The sequence below is a fragment of the Centruroides sculpturatus genome, unplaced genomic scaffold, assembly GCF_000671375.1.
Source record: "Centruroides sculpturatus isolate CEXI.00-Female unplaced genomic scaffold, Cexi_2.0 scaffold217, whole genome shotgun sequence".
NCBI lineage: Eukaryota > Metazoa > Arthropoda > Arachnida > Scorpiones > Buthidae > Centruroides > Centruroides sculpturatus.
Window position 1 is genome coordinate 464068 of NW_019384750.1, and position 15638 is coordinate 479705.

At 23.0% G+C, this 15638-nt stretch overlaps 2 protein-coding genes across 5 annotated transcripts in view; both read right to left on the minus strand.

Annotated features, from left to right (window-relative positions):
- Window positions 1–15638, minus strand: part of LOC111628546 (UDP-glucose:glycoprotein glucosyltransferase 1-like) — a 99135-nt gene that overhangs the window by 49785 nt on the left and 33712 nt on the right. For all 4 annotated transcript variants that reach the window (XM_023372360.1, XM_023372362.1, XM_023372359.1 and 1 more), the window contains 2 exons: window positions 14500–14572; window positions 11326–11426 (listed from right to left, as the gene is read on the minus strand). In XM_023372360.1, the coding sequence (XP_023228128.1) occupies window positions 11326–11426; window positions 14500–14572 (174 nt within the window). The remainder of the gene's footprint in view (window positions 1–11325; window positions 11427–14499; window positions 14573–15638) is intronic.
- LOC111628549 lies at window positions 2600–5660 on the minus strand. The gene is made up of 2 exons (XM_023372367.1): window positions 5630–5660; window positions 2600–3937 (listed from the first exon to the last, which is right to left on the minus strand). Exon 2 carries the CDS (start codon window positions 3836–3838, stop codon window positions 2885–2887), a length of 954 nt encoding a protein of 317 aa, XP_023228135.1. The 5' UTR covers window positions 3839–3937; window positions 5630–5660; the 3' UTR covers window positions 2600–2884.

A 15638-nucleotide genomic window follows, 5' to 3' on the forward strand; every position in this document is an offset into this window, starting at 1 on the left:
GAGTATCCTGATTTCCAATCTTGAATTTTGTCCTTGAATAATAGATCTGATACTCCAAAGGAGTTAAAAATAGTTTGCAACTTATTATACCATAGTTGTTTATTTTTTTGTAGTTTACTTTGTCTTATATTTTCTTGATATAAAGTAGTTAAATTGTTATCACCGTTGAAATTAAGTTTATAAAAAAATTTGATAATTCGCTTTAATATAAACGGAAATAACCATATTCGATTCGTTTCGTGACGTAGTGCATATCCTGGTACTGTTCTTTCTATGTGAAATAGTCTGCGTAGATAATATATGTGGAATTGTTCGAGATGGTAGATATAGTCCAAGCACCAAATAGGGCTAGCATAAAATAACATTGGATTAATGATCGAACTATAAAGTTTCATATGTATTCTTAAATCTGAAGTTTTTAATTTACTACATAAAAATAGAAGATTGTCTATTGCTTGCTTAACTTTATTTTTAAGTTTAGATATATGCGATTTAAATGTTAGATTCCAATCGAAATTAACTCCTAGGTAATTTATTTCATTCACTGTCTGTAGCAAAATTTTTTCATGATAAATTTTTGTTTCGTTGATAGATATTTTACTGTTATTCCGAAAGATAATTATTTTAGTTTTACTAGGATTAATTGCTAAATATTTGGACTTAAAATACAGATTTATTTGATTTATTTTCCTTTGGAGTGAGATTTTTGTCGGCGCTATCACAACCAAATCATCCGCAAACAGTATATAATGAAATGCTTTCTTTCCTATAATTATTCCATCTTCTGCTTTAGAGAAAATATGATCTATATCTGCCAGATAAAAGTTAAATAGATATGGGGATAATGGGTCACCTTGAAGAACACCACGTGAATGCCTTATTGGTGAAAGAATATTCTTATTTTGCTTAATCTTTATTTTGTAGTTTTGATATAATAATGATATTGTTTCTATAAATTGAGAACTTGCACCATTTTCTTTGAGTTTTTTTTGAAGTAATGGTACATATACTGAATCGAAGGCCTTTGTTATATCTATAAAAGCAGCGTATATTTTTCTATGTTTTTTTAATAAGTATATCTGAATAATCATCATTAAGGTAAATAATGCAGATTCTGTGCCTTTATTTTTTGTGTAAGCAAATTGAAATTCTGCTTCCAACTCATAAGTTTTAATCCACTGTTGAAACTTTATTGCCAGTATCGACGTAAAACATTTTCTGAGTGTAGATAACAGGGCTATTGGTCTATAATTTTCTGGAGACATTTGGTCTCCCTTTTTGTAGATCATCGTTATTATTATTGAATTCCATGATTCAGGATAGGATAATGTTTTATACATTGTATTAAATAATTTCAGTAGTTTTATTTTGGAGTCTGTTGACAGGATTTTTAAGAATTTAGTTGGTATGTTATCGTCTCCTGGAGTAGTATTGTTCTTTATTTTTTGAATAACTTCTTCCAGTTCGTTCATAGTCATGTCATCATTTAAATACTCATCACAATAGAAATTTTTACCTGTTGGAATTTGTATATTTTTTATGGTGAACTTTTGGTAGAATTTTTTCCAAGTTTCAAAACTTATTCCAATGTTACTCCTTCCTAAATTATCTTTTGTTCGAAATTTTTTGATAGTATTCCAGAATACTTTGCTATTATTAGTGTTGTTAATCAAATTTAATTCGATTCTACGAAGGTAGTTTTTCTTTTTAGTTTTAATTAAGTTATTATAAGTTCGTTTGGCATTTTTATAATTCGTAAAATTTTCATGATTAGGATTTTGTCTGTATATTTTTAATTTTTGTTGCTTACGGAGTTTTTCTTTGTAACAACTACTATCATACCAGATTTTTATATTTTTATTTTGCATATATTTTTTATTTTTGCTTATTATTATGTAATCATTCATTGTATTTATAAATGTTTTATACACTTCTTCACAATTGTAATTAGTTGCTTCAGGCATATTTTTAAATCGATTATCAATTTCCGATTCGTATTTTTCCAGTTTATACTTTATCTTGAAGTTATAATTTTCTATAATATTCAAATTCTCAGAAGGAAACAATCGGAATTTTGCTATTGTTGGAAAGTGATCTGAACTATCAAAATTCGTAATTCGAAATTCTACACAATAATCCATGAGTTGTTCAGAAGCGATTGTGAAATCTATTGTCGAAGCGCCCTTATTAGTTAGACAAGTATATTCAGCTGGAATATCCTGTTGCAATCTACCATTAAGTAAAAATAATCTATGTTCTTTTAGTAACTCGATGAGATATTTTCCCATTCTATTAGTTTGCTTATCTTTTGAAATGCGATTATTAGATATATATTGATTAGTACCTTTATATTTAGAATCTATTAATTCACCAATTCTTGCATTAAAATCTCCCATTATTAAGATAAGTGGAGAAATGTGTAACCAGCTTTCTAATGCTTTGAAACTTCTTTTTAAGTTATTTAAATCATCAGGCTGAATATATGCTATTAATAATGTTATGTAATTATTAATTTTATCTTCTAAGATAGTCTTCAATGGTGAAATGAGCATTATCATATAATGTATTTTTTTATATCAATTATTTTTCCAAAGTTCCTTTTTATCAGAATGCATACTCCTCCACTAGGATGGCCCGGACCACTTGGTTTCTGTGCTTGAATCGCCTCTACTATATAATTATTGAAAAATTTTTTGTTGTAATATAGATTAGAAGTAACCCAAGTTTCAGTAATTGCTAAGATGTCCGGTTCATATTTAGTGCAAATTCTAACTATTGATGACATTTTATTTTTTATTCCTTGACCATTCCAATTTATTATGGACACCATTTGATTATTTTTTATAGTGCTGTTGATTTGATTATGTTTTTGTTTGTCTTGGTATCAGCTGTTCCTATCTATTTGGACACTATAAGGATGAAAGTTGTTTACATAAACCAGTTTACACGATTTTAAACTATATGTTATTTTTTCTTGGTTTATCATTAATATATCGTTACGAAGTTTCACTTGATCTTTTTGTTTTCGCCATTCATAGAAAATTGGGAGTAACTTTTTCCTTCTTAATCTTGAGTTTTTAGTTAATTCTGGTGCCATTTGCATGTCTTTCCATTCATTTGATGTATTTCTTAGTTGTTTTTCTTGAATAAAATTATAGAAGAATTTATCACGGGTTTGCCTATTATTAAATATTATTCTTACTACTATGTTGGGTTTCTTTGTTAATAAGTTTGTTTCCGTTATATCGGATTGGGATATATCTTTAATATTAAGTACATCTGTCATGAACTTATATACTTCTGATGTTGATATAGATTTGTCAACAGGATAATTGTATACTATTATATTTTTATAATTATAATCGTTATTTAAAGAATCTATTTTGAATTGCATTAGTTCATTTTCACTTTTTTGTTCTTCTAATTGTTGTTGTAAATTTTTAATTTCCTTCTCTATGTATAACTGTTTTTCCTTGAACTCACGTATTTCGTGGCGTATATTTTCTATATCTTCTTTTATATAAACCATTTGTTCTAGCAGTTTATCATTTGAGTCATTTATTAACTCAGATATTTTAGACCATAAAAGTGCATTAGAAGTGTCAAAATGACTTGCCAAATTAGTAACCGAATTTGATTTAACGTTAGATGACTCACCTGTTGAACTTAATAAAGTTTGTTGATCAAACTCACTTATTTCTTCTTGCAATTTACTATTCAACTGTATTCCATAATCCGTAATGAGTTTTGAGCTTGAAGTACCAGAATAGGCTTCTTTGTTCTCTGTTCTCGATCTTGTGAGTGGAGGCCTTCCTCGCTTAACTGGAGATCTTTGCATAATGTTATTTTTGAAATATAACTTTCCTTCGTTAACTTCAAATTACTTAATATTAGTTTGCACTTATTTAGTAATGATTTAATTAAACAAACGAATAATTTTCACTTTATGAATTTATTTCAAAAAACACTTTAACTATTCACCTTAACAATTCTTAATATTTTCTTATTAAGAATTGAAATAGTACTCATAATCATAACTTTAAAAAACAATATTACATTTTTTGTTTGTTTGTTGTTTTCTTGTGGATTGTTTTAAAAACACGATCTAGTGTTCAGCACTATTAAAAAATTATTAGATAAAAAATNTTTAAATCATCAGGCTGAATATATGCTATTAATAATGTTATGTAATTATTAATTTGATCTTCTAAGATAGTCTTCAATGGTGAAATGAGCATTATCATATAATTATTGTATTTTTTTATATCAATTATTTTTCCAAAGTTCTTTTTTATCAGAATACATACTCCTCCACTAGGACGGCCCGGACCACTTGGTTTCTGTGCTTGAATCGCCTCTACTATATAATTATTGAAAAATTTTTTGTTGTAATATAGATTTGAAGTAACCCAAGTTTCAGTAATTGCTAAGATATCCGGTTCATATTTAGTGCAAATTCTAACTATTGATGACATTTTGTTTTTTATTCCTTGACCATTCCAATTTATTATGGACACCATTTGATTATTTTTTATAGTGCTGTTGATTTGATTATGTTTTTGTTTGTCTTGGTATCAGCTGTTCCTATCTATTTGAACACTATAAGGATGAAAGTTGTTTACATAAACCAGTTTACACGATTTTAAACTATATGTTATTTTTTCTTGGTTTATCATTAATATATCGTTACGAAGTTTCACTTGATCTTTTTGTTTTCGCCATTCATAGAAAATTGGGAGTAACTTTTTCCTTCTTAATCTTGAGTTTTTAGTTAATTCTGGTGCCATTTGCATGTCTTTCCATTCATTTGATGTATTTCTTAGTTGTTTTTCTTGAATAAAATTATAGAAGAATTTATCACGGGTTTGCCTATTATTAAATATTATTCTTACTACTATGTTGGGTTTCTTTGTTAATAAGTTTGTTTCCGTTATATCGGATTGGAATATATCTTTAATATTAAGTACATCTGTCATGAACTTATATACTTCTGATGTTGATATAGATTTGTCAACAGGATAATTGTATACTATTATATTTTTATAATTATAATCGTTATTTAAAGAATCTATTTTGAATTGCATTAGTTCATTTTCACTTTTTTGTTCTTCTAATTGTTGTTGTAAATTTTTAATTTCCTTCTCTATGTATAACTGTTTTTCCTTGGACTCACGTATTTCGTGGCGTATATTTTCTATATCTTCTTTTATATAAACCATTTGTTCTAGCAGTTTATCATTTGAGTCATTTATTAAATCAGATATTTTAGACCATAAAAGTGCATTAGAAGTGTCAAAATGACTTGCCAAATTAGTAACCGAATTTGATTTAACATTAGATGACTCGCCTGTTGAACTTAATAAATTTTGGTGACCAGACTCACTTATTTCTTCTTGCAATTTACTATTCAACTGTATTCCATAATCCATAATGAGTTTTGAGCTTGAAGTACCAGAATAGGCTTCTTTGTTCTCTGTTCTCGATCTTGTGAGTGGTGGCCTTCCTCGGTTAACTGGAGATCTTTGCATAGTGTTATTTTTTTGAAATATAACTTTCCTTCGTTAACTTCAAATTACATAATATTAGTTTGCACTCATTTAGTAATGATTTAATTAAACAAACTATTAATTTTCACTTAAATTCCAAATGTAAAGTTCTCAAAATAAAAAGTCACTCGCAGCGTCAACGTCCTGACACGCCCCCCGCAAATTATTATTATTAACTTGTAGTCATTTAATAAACTAATTTATATAGCTATAATGCATTAATCATCACAAAAATTTCATAATATAAACCATAAACCAGTTGAAATTATCTTATAGATGATTATATTAAATATACTGTATCTCAATGTACTGTACATGTATCAACTAGACATAGTATTTTAAAAATTTTTCTTCTTAAGCTTATATTCTGTATATCATGACATAATTTCAATTTACACATATTTAATTTTTTAGTTTAGCATATCTAAAGAAATGTAATACAAGGTCTGTTCAAAAAGTATCGGACCTTTTTTTTTTCCGCGTAAACCAATGATGCACGAGAGGCCTCCTTCGATGGAGTTGTGGAGGGGACAGTCACGCACAGCCCTGAATTTTTTCCCGCCTGCAGGAAGCGTCAGTTGTTGGCAATCGGCCTATGAGTGAGGTCATGTAGTGTGCTCGCGTCGGATTCCACTAAGCTGGAAAATGACTGAACAATGTGAGCAGCGATATTACATCAAATTTTGCCAAAAACCTTGGCAATACCCAAGTGTAAACCATTCGCAAGATTCAGCAGGCTTTCGGGGACGATCCTCGAGGCCAAAAAAAGTGCGGCAGGTCCGCAGCAATATCAAAGGTCATGTTGACAGTTTTTTCGACTCTCGTGGGGTGGTGTGTTGTGAGTACGCACCACAAGGCCAAACCATCGCAAAGGAGTACTACCAGGAGGTCCTTCGTTGTCTTTCCGATGCTGTGCGATGCAAATGACCGGATCTGTGGTCAATCAAAACTTGGCAGCTCCATCGTGATAACGCATCCGCCCATTCTGCGCATCTGATTCGGGCTTTCGTCGCCAAACACAATACTCCTGTGGTTCGTCACGCTCCGTACTCTCTCCACATGGCTCCGTGTGACCTTTGGCTATTTCTCAAGCTGAAAATGCCGCTAAAAGGAACCCAAATTTAGTCGAGAGAAGACATCATGCGAAATGCGACGGACCGGCTGATAACCATTCCAAAAGATGCGTTCCAGCAGTGTTTCCAGCAATGGCAGGAACGCTGGGAGAAGTGTATACATTACCAAGGAGACTACTTTGATGGGGATTAGGGTTTTGTACATCAAAATCAAAAAATTTATTTTTGCCGACCAAAGGTCCGATACTTTTTGAACACACCTTGTATATCAAAAAATTTACAGTTGGATAGTAAACACCATTTGCAAGTATTTATTAGTCAATATTCAATTTTAGCATAAAAATCAATATCTTAATGCTAAAATTATTTACTTCTTATATTTTACTAAATGTTTACAGGCAAAAAAGTGAAATTAACATCAAAATTAAACAAGTGTAAGAAAAAGAATTCTTATTCAATGTGCATTTTACAAAATAAAAAGTAAATTAGAATTATTAATTAACATAAATCATTATTTTAGTTGTAAATTTTTGATAAAATACAATGTTGAAAACCAATCAGAATACAAAGAAACAAAGAATAAAGTTTTGTGAAAAAATTATTTTGAATATTTGGATACTTTTTTTTTTTGCTTAACTCCCTTAATTTAAATAACTGGAAAAATATTTAAAAAATAAAACACTGATAGCCACGGTTGAGATTGTCCCATTGATTATCTAGTTAAGAAAAATTATAATGCTCAACAGAGGATGTTCAGATACATCTTTTTTAAAGAACAGTTCTAATTTAGTTTTAATTCGTTAAATTAGATGTTAAAACCATAAAAAATATTTAAAACTGTGGATTAAGTAAAATTATCCATGAGTTTGGAATATAACTATGTAAATAAAAAAGTTATTCAATAAAAAAGAATGATTTATAAATAGGGTTTGAAATTTTGCCAAAATTTCTTGATTAGCAAGAATTTTTTGTTGTCAACCATTATATTATATATATTTTTTTAATACTAAACTTCAAAACATAGTTTGTTTCAAATACAATAGGTATACAAATATTACATTTAACATCTAACTATGATGAAAAACAACTGCATGAAATTCAAATATCTTAAGTATATAATATTACATGTTTCCATTTCAAAAGTAATTTTAAAAAATTATCAAATTTACTTTGAAAGTGCTTCATGTTCTTCCTATACTTCTTATGGAGTAATTTTATATGCAAAATGATAAATTATACAGTACAGTAGAACCTCGAAAACTTGGCCTAATGTGGACCGAAGGGTGGCCGAGTTTGTGAAAATGCCGGGTTATCGGGAATGGGGTTAAAAAAAATAAGTACGAGTGTTTCCTCAGAAAATACTGTACTGTACTTGTATGTATTGTTTACTTGAGAATATAACAGAGAATAAACTGCCCAAATACCCTTAAACAAAGGAAAAGTACGTNAAAAAAAAAAAAAAAAAAAAAAAAAAAAAAAAAAAAAAAAAAAAAAAAAAAAAAAAAAAAAAAAAAAAAAAAAAAAAAAAAAAAAAAAAAAAAAAAAAAAAAAAAAAAAAAAAAAAAAAAAAAAAAAAAAAAAAAAAAAAAAAAAAAAAAAAAAAAAAAAAAAAAAAAAAAAAAAAAAAAAAAAAAAAAAAAAAAAAAAAAAAAAAAAAAAAAAAAAAAAAAAAAAAAAAAAAAAAAAAAAAAAAAAAAAAAAAAAAAAAAAAAAAAAAAAAAAAAAAAAAAAAAAAAAAAAAAAAAAAAAAAAAAAAAAAAAAAAAAAAAAAAAAAAAAAAAAAAAAAAAAAAAAAAAAAAAAAAAAAAAAAAAAAAAAAAAAAAAAAAAAAAAAAAAAAAAAAAAAAAAAAAAAAAAAAAAAAAAAAAAAAAAAAAAAAAAAAAAAAAAAAAAAAAAAAAAAAAAAAAAAAAAAAAAAAAAAAAAAAAAAAAAAAAAAAAAAAAAAAAAAAAAAAAAAAAAAAAAAAAAAAAAAAAAAAAAAAAAAAAAAAAAAAAAAAAAAAAAAAAAAAAAAAAAAAAAAAAAAAAAAAAAAAAAAAAAAAAAAAAAAAAAAAAAAAAAAAAAAAAAAAAAAAAAAAAAAAAAAAAAAAAAAAAAAAAAAAAAAAAAAAAAAAAAAAAAAAAAAAAAAAAAAAAAAAAAAAAAAAAAAAAAAAAAAAAAAAAAAAAAAAAAAAAAAAAAAAAAAAAAAAAAAAAAAAAAAAAAAAAAAAAAAAAAAAAAAAAAAAAAAAAAAAAAAAAAAAAAAAAAAAAAAAAAAAAAAAAAAAAAAAAAAAAAAAAAAAAAAAAAAAAAAAAAAAAAAAAAAAAAAAAAAAAAAAAAAAAAAAAAAAAAAAAAAAAAAAAAAAAAAAAAAAAAAAAAAAAAAAAAAAAAAAAAAAAAAAAAAAAAAAAAAAAAAAAAAAAAAAAAAAAAAAAAAAAAAAAAAAAAAAAAAAAAAAAAAAAAAAAAAAAAAAAAAAAAAAAAAAAAAAAAAAAAAAAAAAAAAAAAAAAAAAAAAAAAAAAAAAAAAAAAAAAAAAAAAAAAAAAAAAAAAAAAAAAAAAAAAAAAAAAAAAAAAAAAAAAAAAAAAAAAAAAAAAAAAAAAAAAAAAAAAAAAAAAAAAAAAAAAAAAAAAAAAAAAAAAAAAAAAAAAAAAAAAAAAAAAAAAAAAAAAAAAAAAAAAAAAAAAAAAAAAAAAAAAAAAAAAAAAAAAAAAAAAAAAAAAAAAAAAAAAAAAAAAAAAAAAAAAAAAAAAAAAAAAAAAAAAAAAAAAAAAAAAAAAAAAAAAAAAAAAAAAAAAAAAAAAAAAAAAAAAAAAAAAAAAAAAAAAAAAAAAAAAAAAAAAAAAAAAAAAAAAAAAAAAAAAAAAAAAAAAAAAAAAAAAAAAAAAAAAAAAAAAAAAAAAAAAAAAAAAAAAAAAAAAAAAAAAAAAAAAAAAAAAAAAAAAAAAAAAAAAAAAAAAAAAAAAAAAAAAAAAAAAAAAAAAAAAAAAAAAAAAAAAAAAAAAAAAAAAAAAAAAAAAAAAAAAAAAAAAAAAAAAAAAAAAAAAAAAAAAAAAAAAAAAAAAAAAAAAAAAAAAAAAAAAAAAAAAAAAAAAAAAAAAAAAAAAAAAAAAAAAAAAAAAAAAAAAAAAAAAAAAAAAAAAAAAAAAAAAAAAAAAAAAAAAAAAAAAAAAAAAAAAAAAAAAAAAAAAAAAAAAAAAAAAAAAAAAAAAAAAAAAAAAAAAAAAAAAAAAAAAAAAAAAAAAAAAAAAAAAAAAAAAAAAAAAAAAAAAAAAAAAAAAAAAAAAAAAAAAAAAAAAAAAAAAAAAAAAAAAAAAAAAAAAAAAAAAAAAAAAAAAAAAAAAAAAAAAAAAAAAAAAAAAAAAAAAAAAAAAAAAAAAAAAAAAAAAAAAAAAAAAAAAAAAAAAAAAAAAAAAAAAAAAAAAAAAAAAAAAAAAAAAAAAAAAAAAAAAAAAAAAAAAAAAAAAAAAAAAAAAAAAAAAAAAAAAAAAAAAAAAAAAAAAAAAAAAAAAAAAAAAAAAAAAAAAAAAAAAAAAAAAAAAAAAAAAAAAAAAAAAAAAAAAAAAAAAAAAAAAAAAAAAAAAAAAAAAAAAAAAAAAAAAAAAAAAAAAAAAAAAAAAAAAAAAAAAAAAAAAAAAAAAAAAAAAAAAAAAAAAAAAAAAAAAAAAAAAAAAAAAAAAAAAAAAAAAAAAAAAAAAAAAAAAAAAAAAAAAAAAAAAAAAAAAAAAAAAAAAAAAAAAAAAAAAAAAAAAAAAAAAAAAAAAAAAAAAAAAAAAAAAAAAAAAAAAAAAAAAAAAAAAAAAAAAAAAAAAAAAAAAAAAAAAAAAAAAAAAAAAAAAAAAAAAAAAAAAAAAAAAAAAAAAAAAAAAAAAAAAAAAAAAAAAAAAAAAAAAAAAAAAAAAAAAAAAAAAAAAAAAAAAAAAAAAAAAAAAAAAAAAAAAAAAAAAAAAAAAAAAAAAAAAAAAAAAAAAAAAAAAAAAAAAAAAAAAAAAAAAAAAAAAAAAAAAAAAAAAAAAAAAAAAAAAAAAAAAAAAAAAAAAAAAAAAAAAAAAAAAAAAAAAAAAAAAAAAAAAAAAAAAAAAAAAAAAAAAAAAAAAAAAAAAAAAAAAAAAAAAAAAAAAAAAAAAAAAAAAAAAAAAAAAAAAAAAAAAAAAAAAAAAAAAAAAAAAAAAAAAAAAAAAAAAAAAAAAAAAAAAAAAAAAAAAAAAAAAAAAAAAAAAAAAAAAAAAAAAAAAAAAAAAAAAAAAAAAAAAAAAAAAAAAAAAAAAAAAAAAAAAAAAAAAAAAAAAAAAAAAAAAAAAAAAAAAAAAAAAAAAAAAAAAAAAAAAAAAAAAAAAAAAAAAAAAAAAAAAAAAAAAAAAAAAAAAAAAAAAAAAAAAAAAAAAAAAAAAAAAAAAAAAAAAAAAAAAAAAAAAAAAAAAAAAAAAAAAAAAAAAAAAAAAAAAAAAAAAAAAAAAAAAAAAAAAAAAAAAAAAAAAAAAAAAAAAAAAAAAAAAAAAAAAAAAAAAAAAAAAAAAAAAAAAAAAAAAAAAAAAAAAAAAAAAAAAAAAAAAAAAAAAAAAAAAAAAAAAAAAAAAAAAAAAAAAAAAAAAAAAAAAAAAAAAAAAAAAAAAAAAAAAAAAACAGTATAAAATATTAACAACACTTTTAGTCTAAATTTTTTCTATATTTTTAAAAAACATTTGTTTTAAATTAGTAATATATTATTTACTGAATCTTCATACCTTGTAACTCCCATACTTTCAAAGTAGCTATTTCTTTAGTACTTTCAACTAAATGCGATCTTAATTCTTCTAATTTATCTTTTTGATCACCATACAATTCCCTGAAATAATAAAAATAATGGCAACATTAATGTTATTATATTAGAGAAATTTTAATTTTACAAATCTCAAAATCCAAATATAAAGTTTGAAATTAATTCAAAATATACATAATTTAAATTTGATTTAACAATTCACAAATCAATAATAATGATTATAATTAAAGAATATATATACAGCGTGTTTGAAAAATAACGTAACATGGAAGAAACTGACGGGTCACATCTTATACGATATCACCCATCTGTGATAGGCTTGCAAATACAAAAGCATCTGTTGTTATGGCAATGACGCAAATTACTGTGTCTGCAGCAGTAATATTTTGTTACTCCAGACAGGTACTTAAAGACATTTAGCAGTGTGCAAAAAGTGCATGACACAAGAATGATATATATGAAGACAAATACAAGCAAAATGTTACAACTTTACTTTCAGAAATGAAGCACAAGGGATGTTGTGGCATGATTCCCTGCATTGCATTTCAATTGACCCTATCTCCAGCAAACTACAATCTTAAGAATGGTAGCTAAATTTTGACACCTGAATGACTTGGATGATGTGCCAAGACCAGGGATGCCCAGGAGTTGTATGATGAACAATGCAGCTATGACATCAAAGCCACAATCACAGTAAACCCAACTACTTCTATTTGCTGTGTAAATCTAGAAGCAAGAATTGGGTCAACCTTTGTACATGCAATTCTCAAGAGATTCTGTTATCATCCGTACAAGTCCCAATGTTATCAAGAGCTGCTTCCTGAAGACTACAAGGCAAAGATAAACTTTGCAGAAATGTTTATGGATCTTAACAACACAAATCCTACCATTCCCAGACAAATTTGCTTCATGGAAAAAGTGTCCTTTTTATATGTGGTGAGGGTAAACTCCACTAACATGTGCTACTGAGCACAGAAAAATCCATGTCGCAGTGAGTGAAGTACACTCAACATCAGCAGTGTATTAACCATCAAACTGAAGAATGGAAAACAATTGGGAAATCCAGAATCAATCTTTCAAAAGAAACTCAAAAATTCTCCATTTACATGTGGATACACATGCTTTTATTGTGTACTACAAAACAAATTTGTAATCTTATTGCAGATAAAGTTAATATTGCAACACTACCCCCAATCAAATTACAGTTAATTCCCTTTTATTGAAAAAAATTTATCCCATCGCATCATCTAAGGTCATCATTGAAAAAAACTTTTTCATTAGCTGATATGATGACCAGGGAAGGTAATGAGAAAATGCACTTTTTAATGCTTCTCACAATCGGCATGCCTCATAAATGCCATAATTCCATTGTATTTAACACTAAATGAGGTTAAGCAAATAATGCAACAAACTGAATGAATATCATTATCCCCATGAGTTAACCAAATTTTAACTTCATTCACTTAAGCCAGGTTTTCCTAAATGCACCAATGCATGTACTTATTTGAGGTAAAGAAGAATCAAACGAATACATAGACTGATTCATCTTGAAAAATTGATTTTTCAAGATGAAAACTGTGCAAAATGCATTTGAAAATTTAATATATTACAGCATCATTTGTGAATCATAACAAGAACTTAATAGTTATAATAGGAAAGTCGTTTTATCATTAAAAAATACTTCTATATAGGCTGAAACTAATTTAGCTTGAACAACACATTAAATGCCTTTTTCAGCAACACTTTAATTTCTATGAAAGGATGTTTTCAATCCTTTTCACAGGTCTGCATCAGGTTTAACAAAAAGATTTGAACTGTAATCTTAAACAGTGCAAATCTTCTGCAGATCTATGAAAAGAGTCAAAAACATTCATTTAAACAAATTAAAGCGTTGCCCAAAAAAGTTTTTAAGGCGTTTTTTCAAACATTTTATCATTATAAGTAAACATACTAAATATTAGAAACAATTTATATAATATATAATATTTTTTAATATATATAATATTTTATAATATATNATATAATATTTTTTCAATTAAAATATAATTTTGTTTATATTTTAAACTGTTTTGCCAAAACTTAAATATTTTTATCAACCACCGGCCTCAATTTAAAATTGCCAGCCAAACTGACCAAATACTGGCAGAGTGGCAACCCTAATGCTACCCTATCTTTCCTAAAATGAGACAGTTAGTACCAACTGAGTGTAATATCTCGTCATTCTGACTACACAAAAGAAAAGTCCACCTTGACAGATGTCACATTGTATATGGGGCGTCATGTATTCTCTGCTTTGTACACACGAAAGTTTCCAATAAACGAATACTTATTGTTAATATTATAATTAAAAAGAAAAAAAAATTTCTAATGGAATGGGATTTGTTACTGTCAGATGTAAGGATATGTCATCGGCTAATGTTTATAAAACGATAGCTGTAAATGACTTCTCAGATTATCCTCATATATCAACAGTTATTGAATTTGTTCTTTCAAACCCAGTACACACTGTTAAGTGTGAGATGACATTAATAAAAACTCCAATTGGAAACTGTCTGGATGTAAAAAATGTCAGCAACTTGTTAAACATCTTTATAAATGGCCCCCAAGATGGAAATTTAATTATCATTCAGCATTTGTTGCCTGGTGTGAATCAAAACCAAGAAGGATTGTCCAATAATGTATGATACTTGTGGGTTGTAACAATAGATTTACAGTTGTGTGGTAGTGCAGTACACTGTAATAATGTACAGTATTTGTGAGAATAAACAAATGTTTAAACAATAATATATTGTGTATTGTTCTGGGCAGCCTCACAAATGAGAAATGCTAGCTACTGTTTCTAAAATTTTGCTACAACTTTTTTTTTTAGTAAAATGCTACAGAAAATTTATTCCCAGCTTAAATCCTGTATGTATGTGTATAAAAACTATATGATTATTATTCAACATAACTATAAAAATTTTTACATAATTTTTGACAATATCTAATTATCAAGATTCCAAAAAGATTTCACTAGCATTACAATTTAGTAAAGAATACAGTCCATTACAAGTTTAACTATGATATATAAAGTGGCTGCTTAAATAAAGAAAAAAAATTTAAACTAAAACTTATTTAAGATTTTATAGTTAATACTTGCTTTAGTTTTGAAAAAACAAATCCTTCTATCTCATCTTGTTTATTTCCTTCTTCAGTTTGTGTTGTTTCATCTTCTAAATGTTACAAAATAAATTAAGATTTAATATTTTAGATTTTAAAGAAATGGAAAATAATTTCTATTATTGAATTAATAATAATTATATACCAGTATTTTAAAATATTGTCTCTTATAAAATATTTTATTCTAAACTTTGATGGAAATAATTAGTATCTATTTAATCTACAAATTTTTGTTTTGTATATAATGTTCCAATGAATCAATAACATAGTAATTTGACTTTTAATTTAAAATATTAGAATTGATACTACATACATTTTTGCAGAATGAATAGTTTCCTTTAAATTGGATCAATGTAACTTATTTTGTAAGAAATGCTAATATTTAATTTTGAAATTTTTTCTGTGTATGTAAAATGTACAATGTTTCTAAGTTTCTTTGTAAAAAATAAATTTTTTATTTTATTTATTAGTCAAATAAAAATTTTATCCATGCATTTACATTTACAGCTCAAATATCATTCAATATACTGTAAAATATAATCATGGAAACACATTATTATTTAAACAGAAATTTATTTTATAGTTTAAATTATTAAAGGCAAATTTAATTCACTTTATTAAAATTATATCTATAATTTTCTCCTGCTGTTTGACCATACAGTCGCTTCTGCTTAATTGGGACACATTGAGACTAATCCATTTTGGCCCAATTAAGCAAACTAATAATAAATTCTAAAATAAAATATGTAATACATGTAATAAATAAGTAGGTAAAAAAATAATAACTAGGTACCTATTTTAATGCTTTATTAAACCAAAATATAGAAAATATTTGTACTATAAATTTGCCAGACTCACAACGATAGATAACTGATTCGCATCACACTAGTGTTGCCAAATACAGTATTAATAGTGATGTACTGTACACAAGGGTTGACTGTTTGATTCGTTCATGATCGAATAATTTTTCCTTTCTCCCTTTTTAGTTAAAACATGTTCTATTGAAAAAGGGAAAAAGGAAAGGTTAGTCTAAAAGTCATCTTATGGTCTTCCTTTGAGCACAGTTTCCTTTACTTGGAGATGAATCACTTCGGTGGGAGCATCAATAGAATCTGTCAG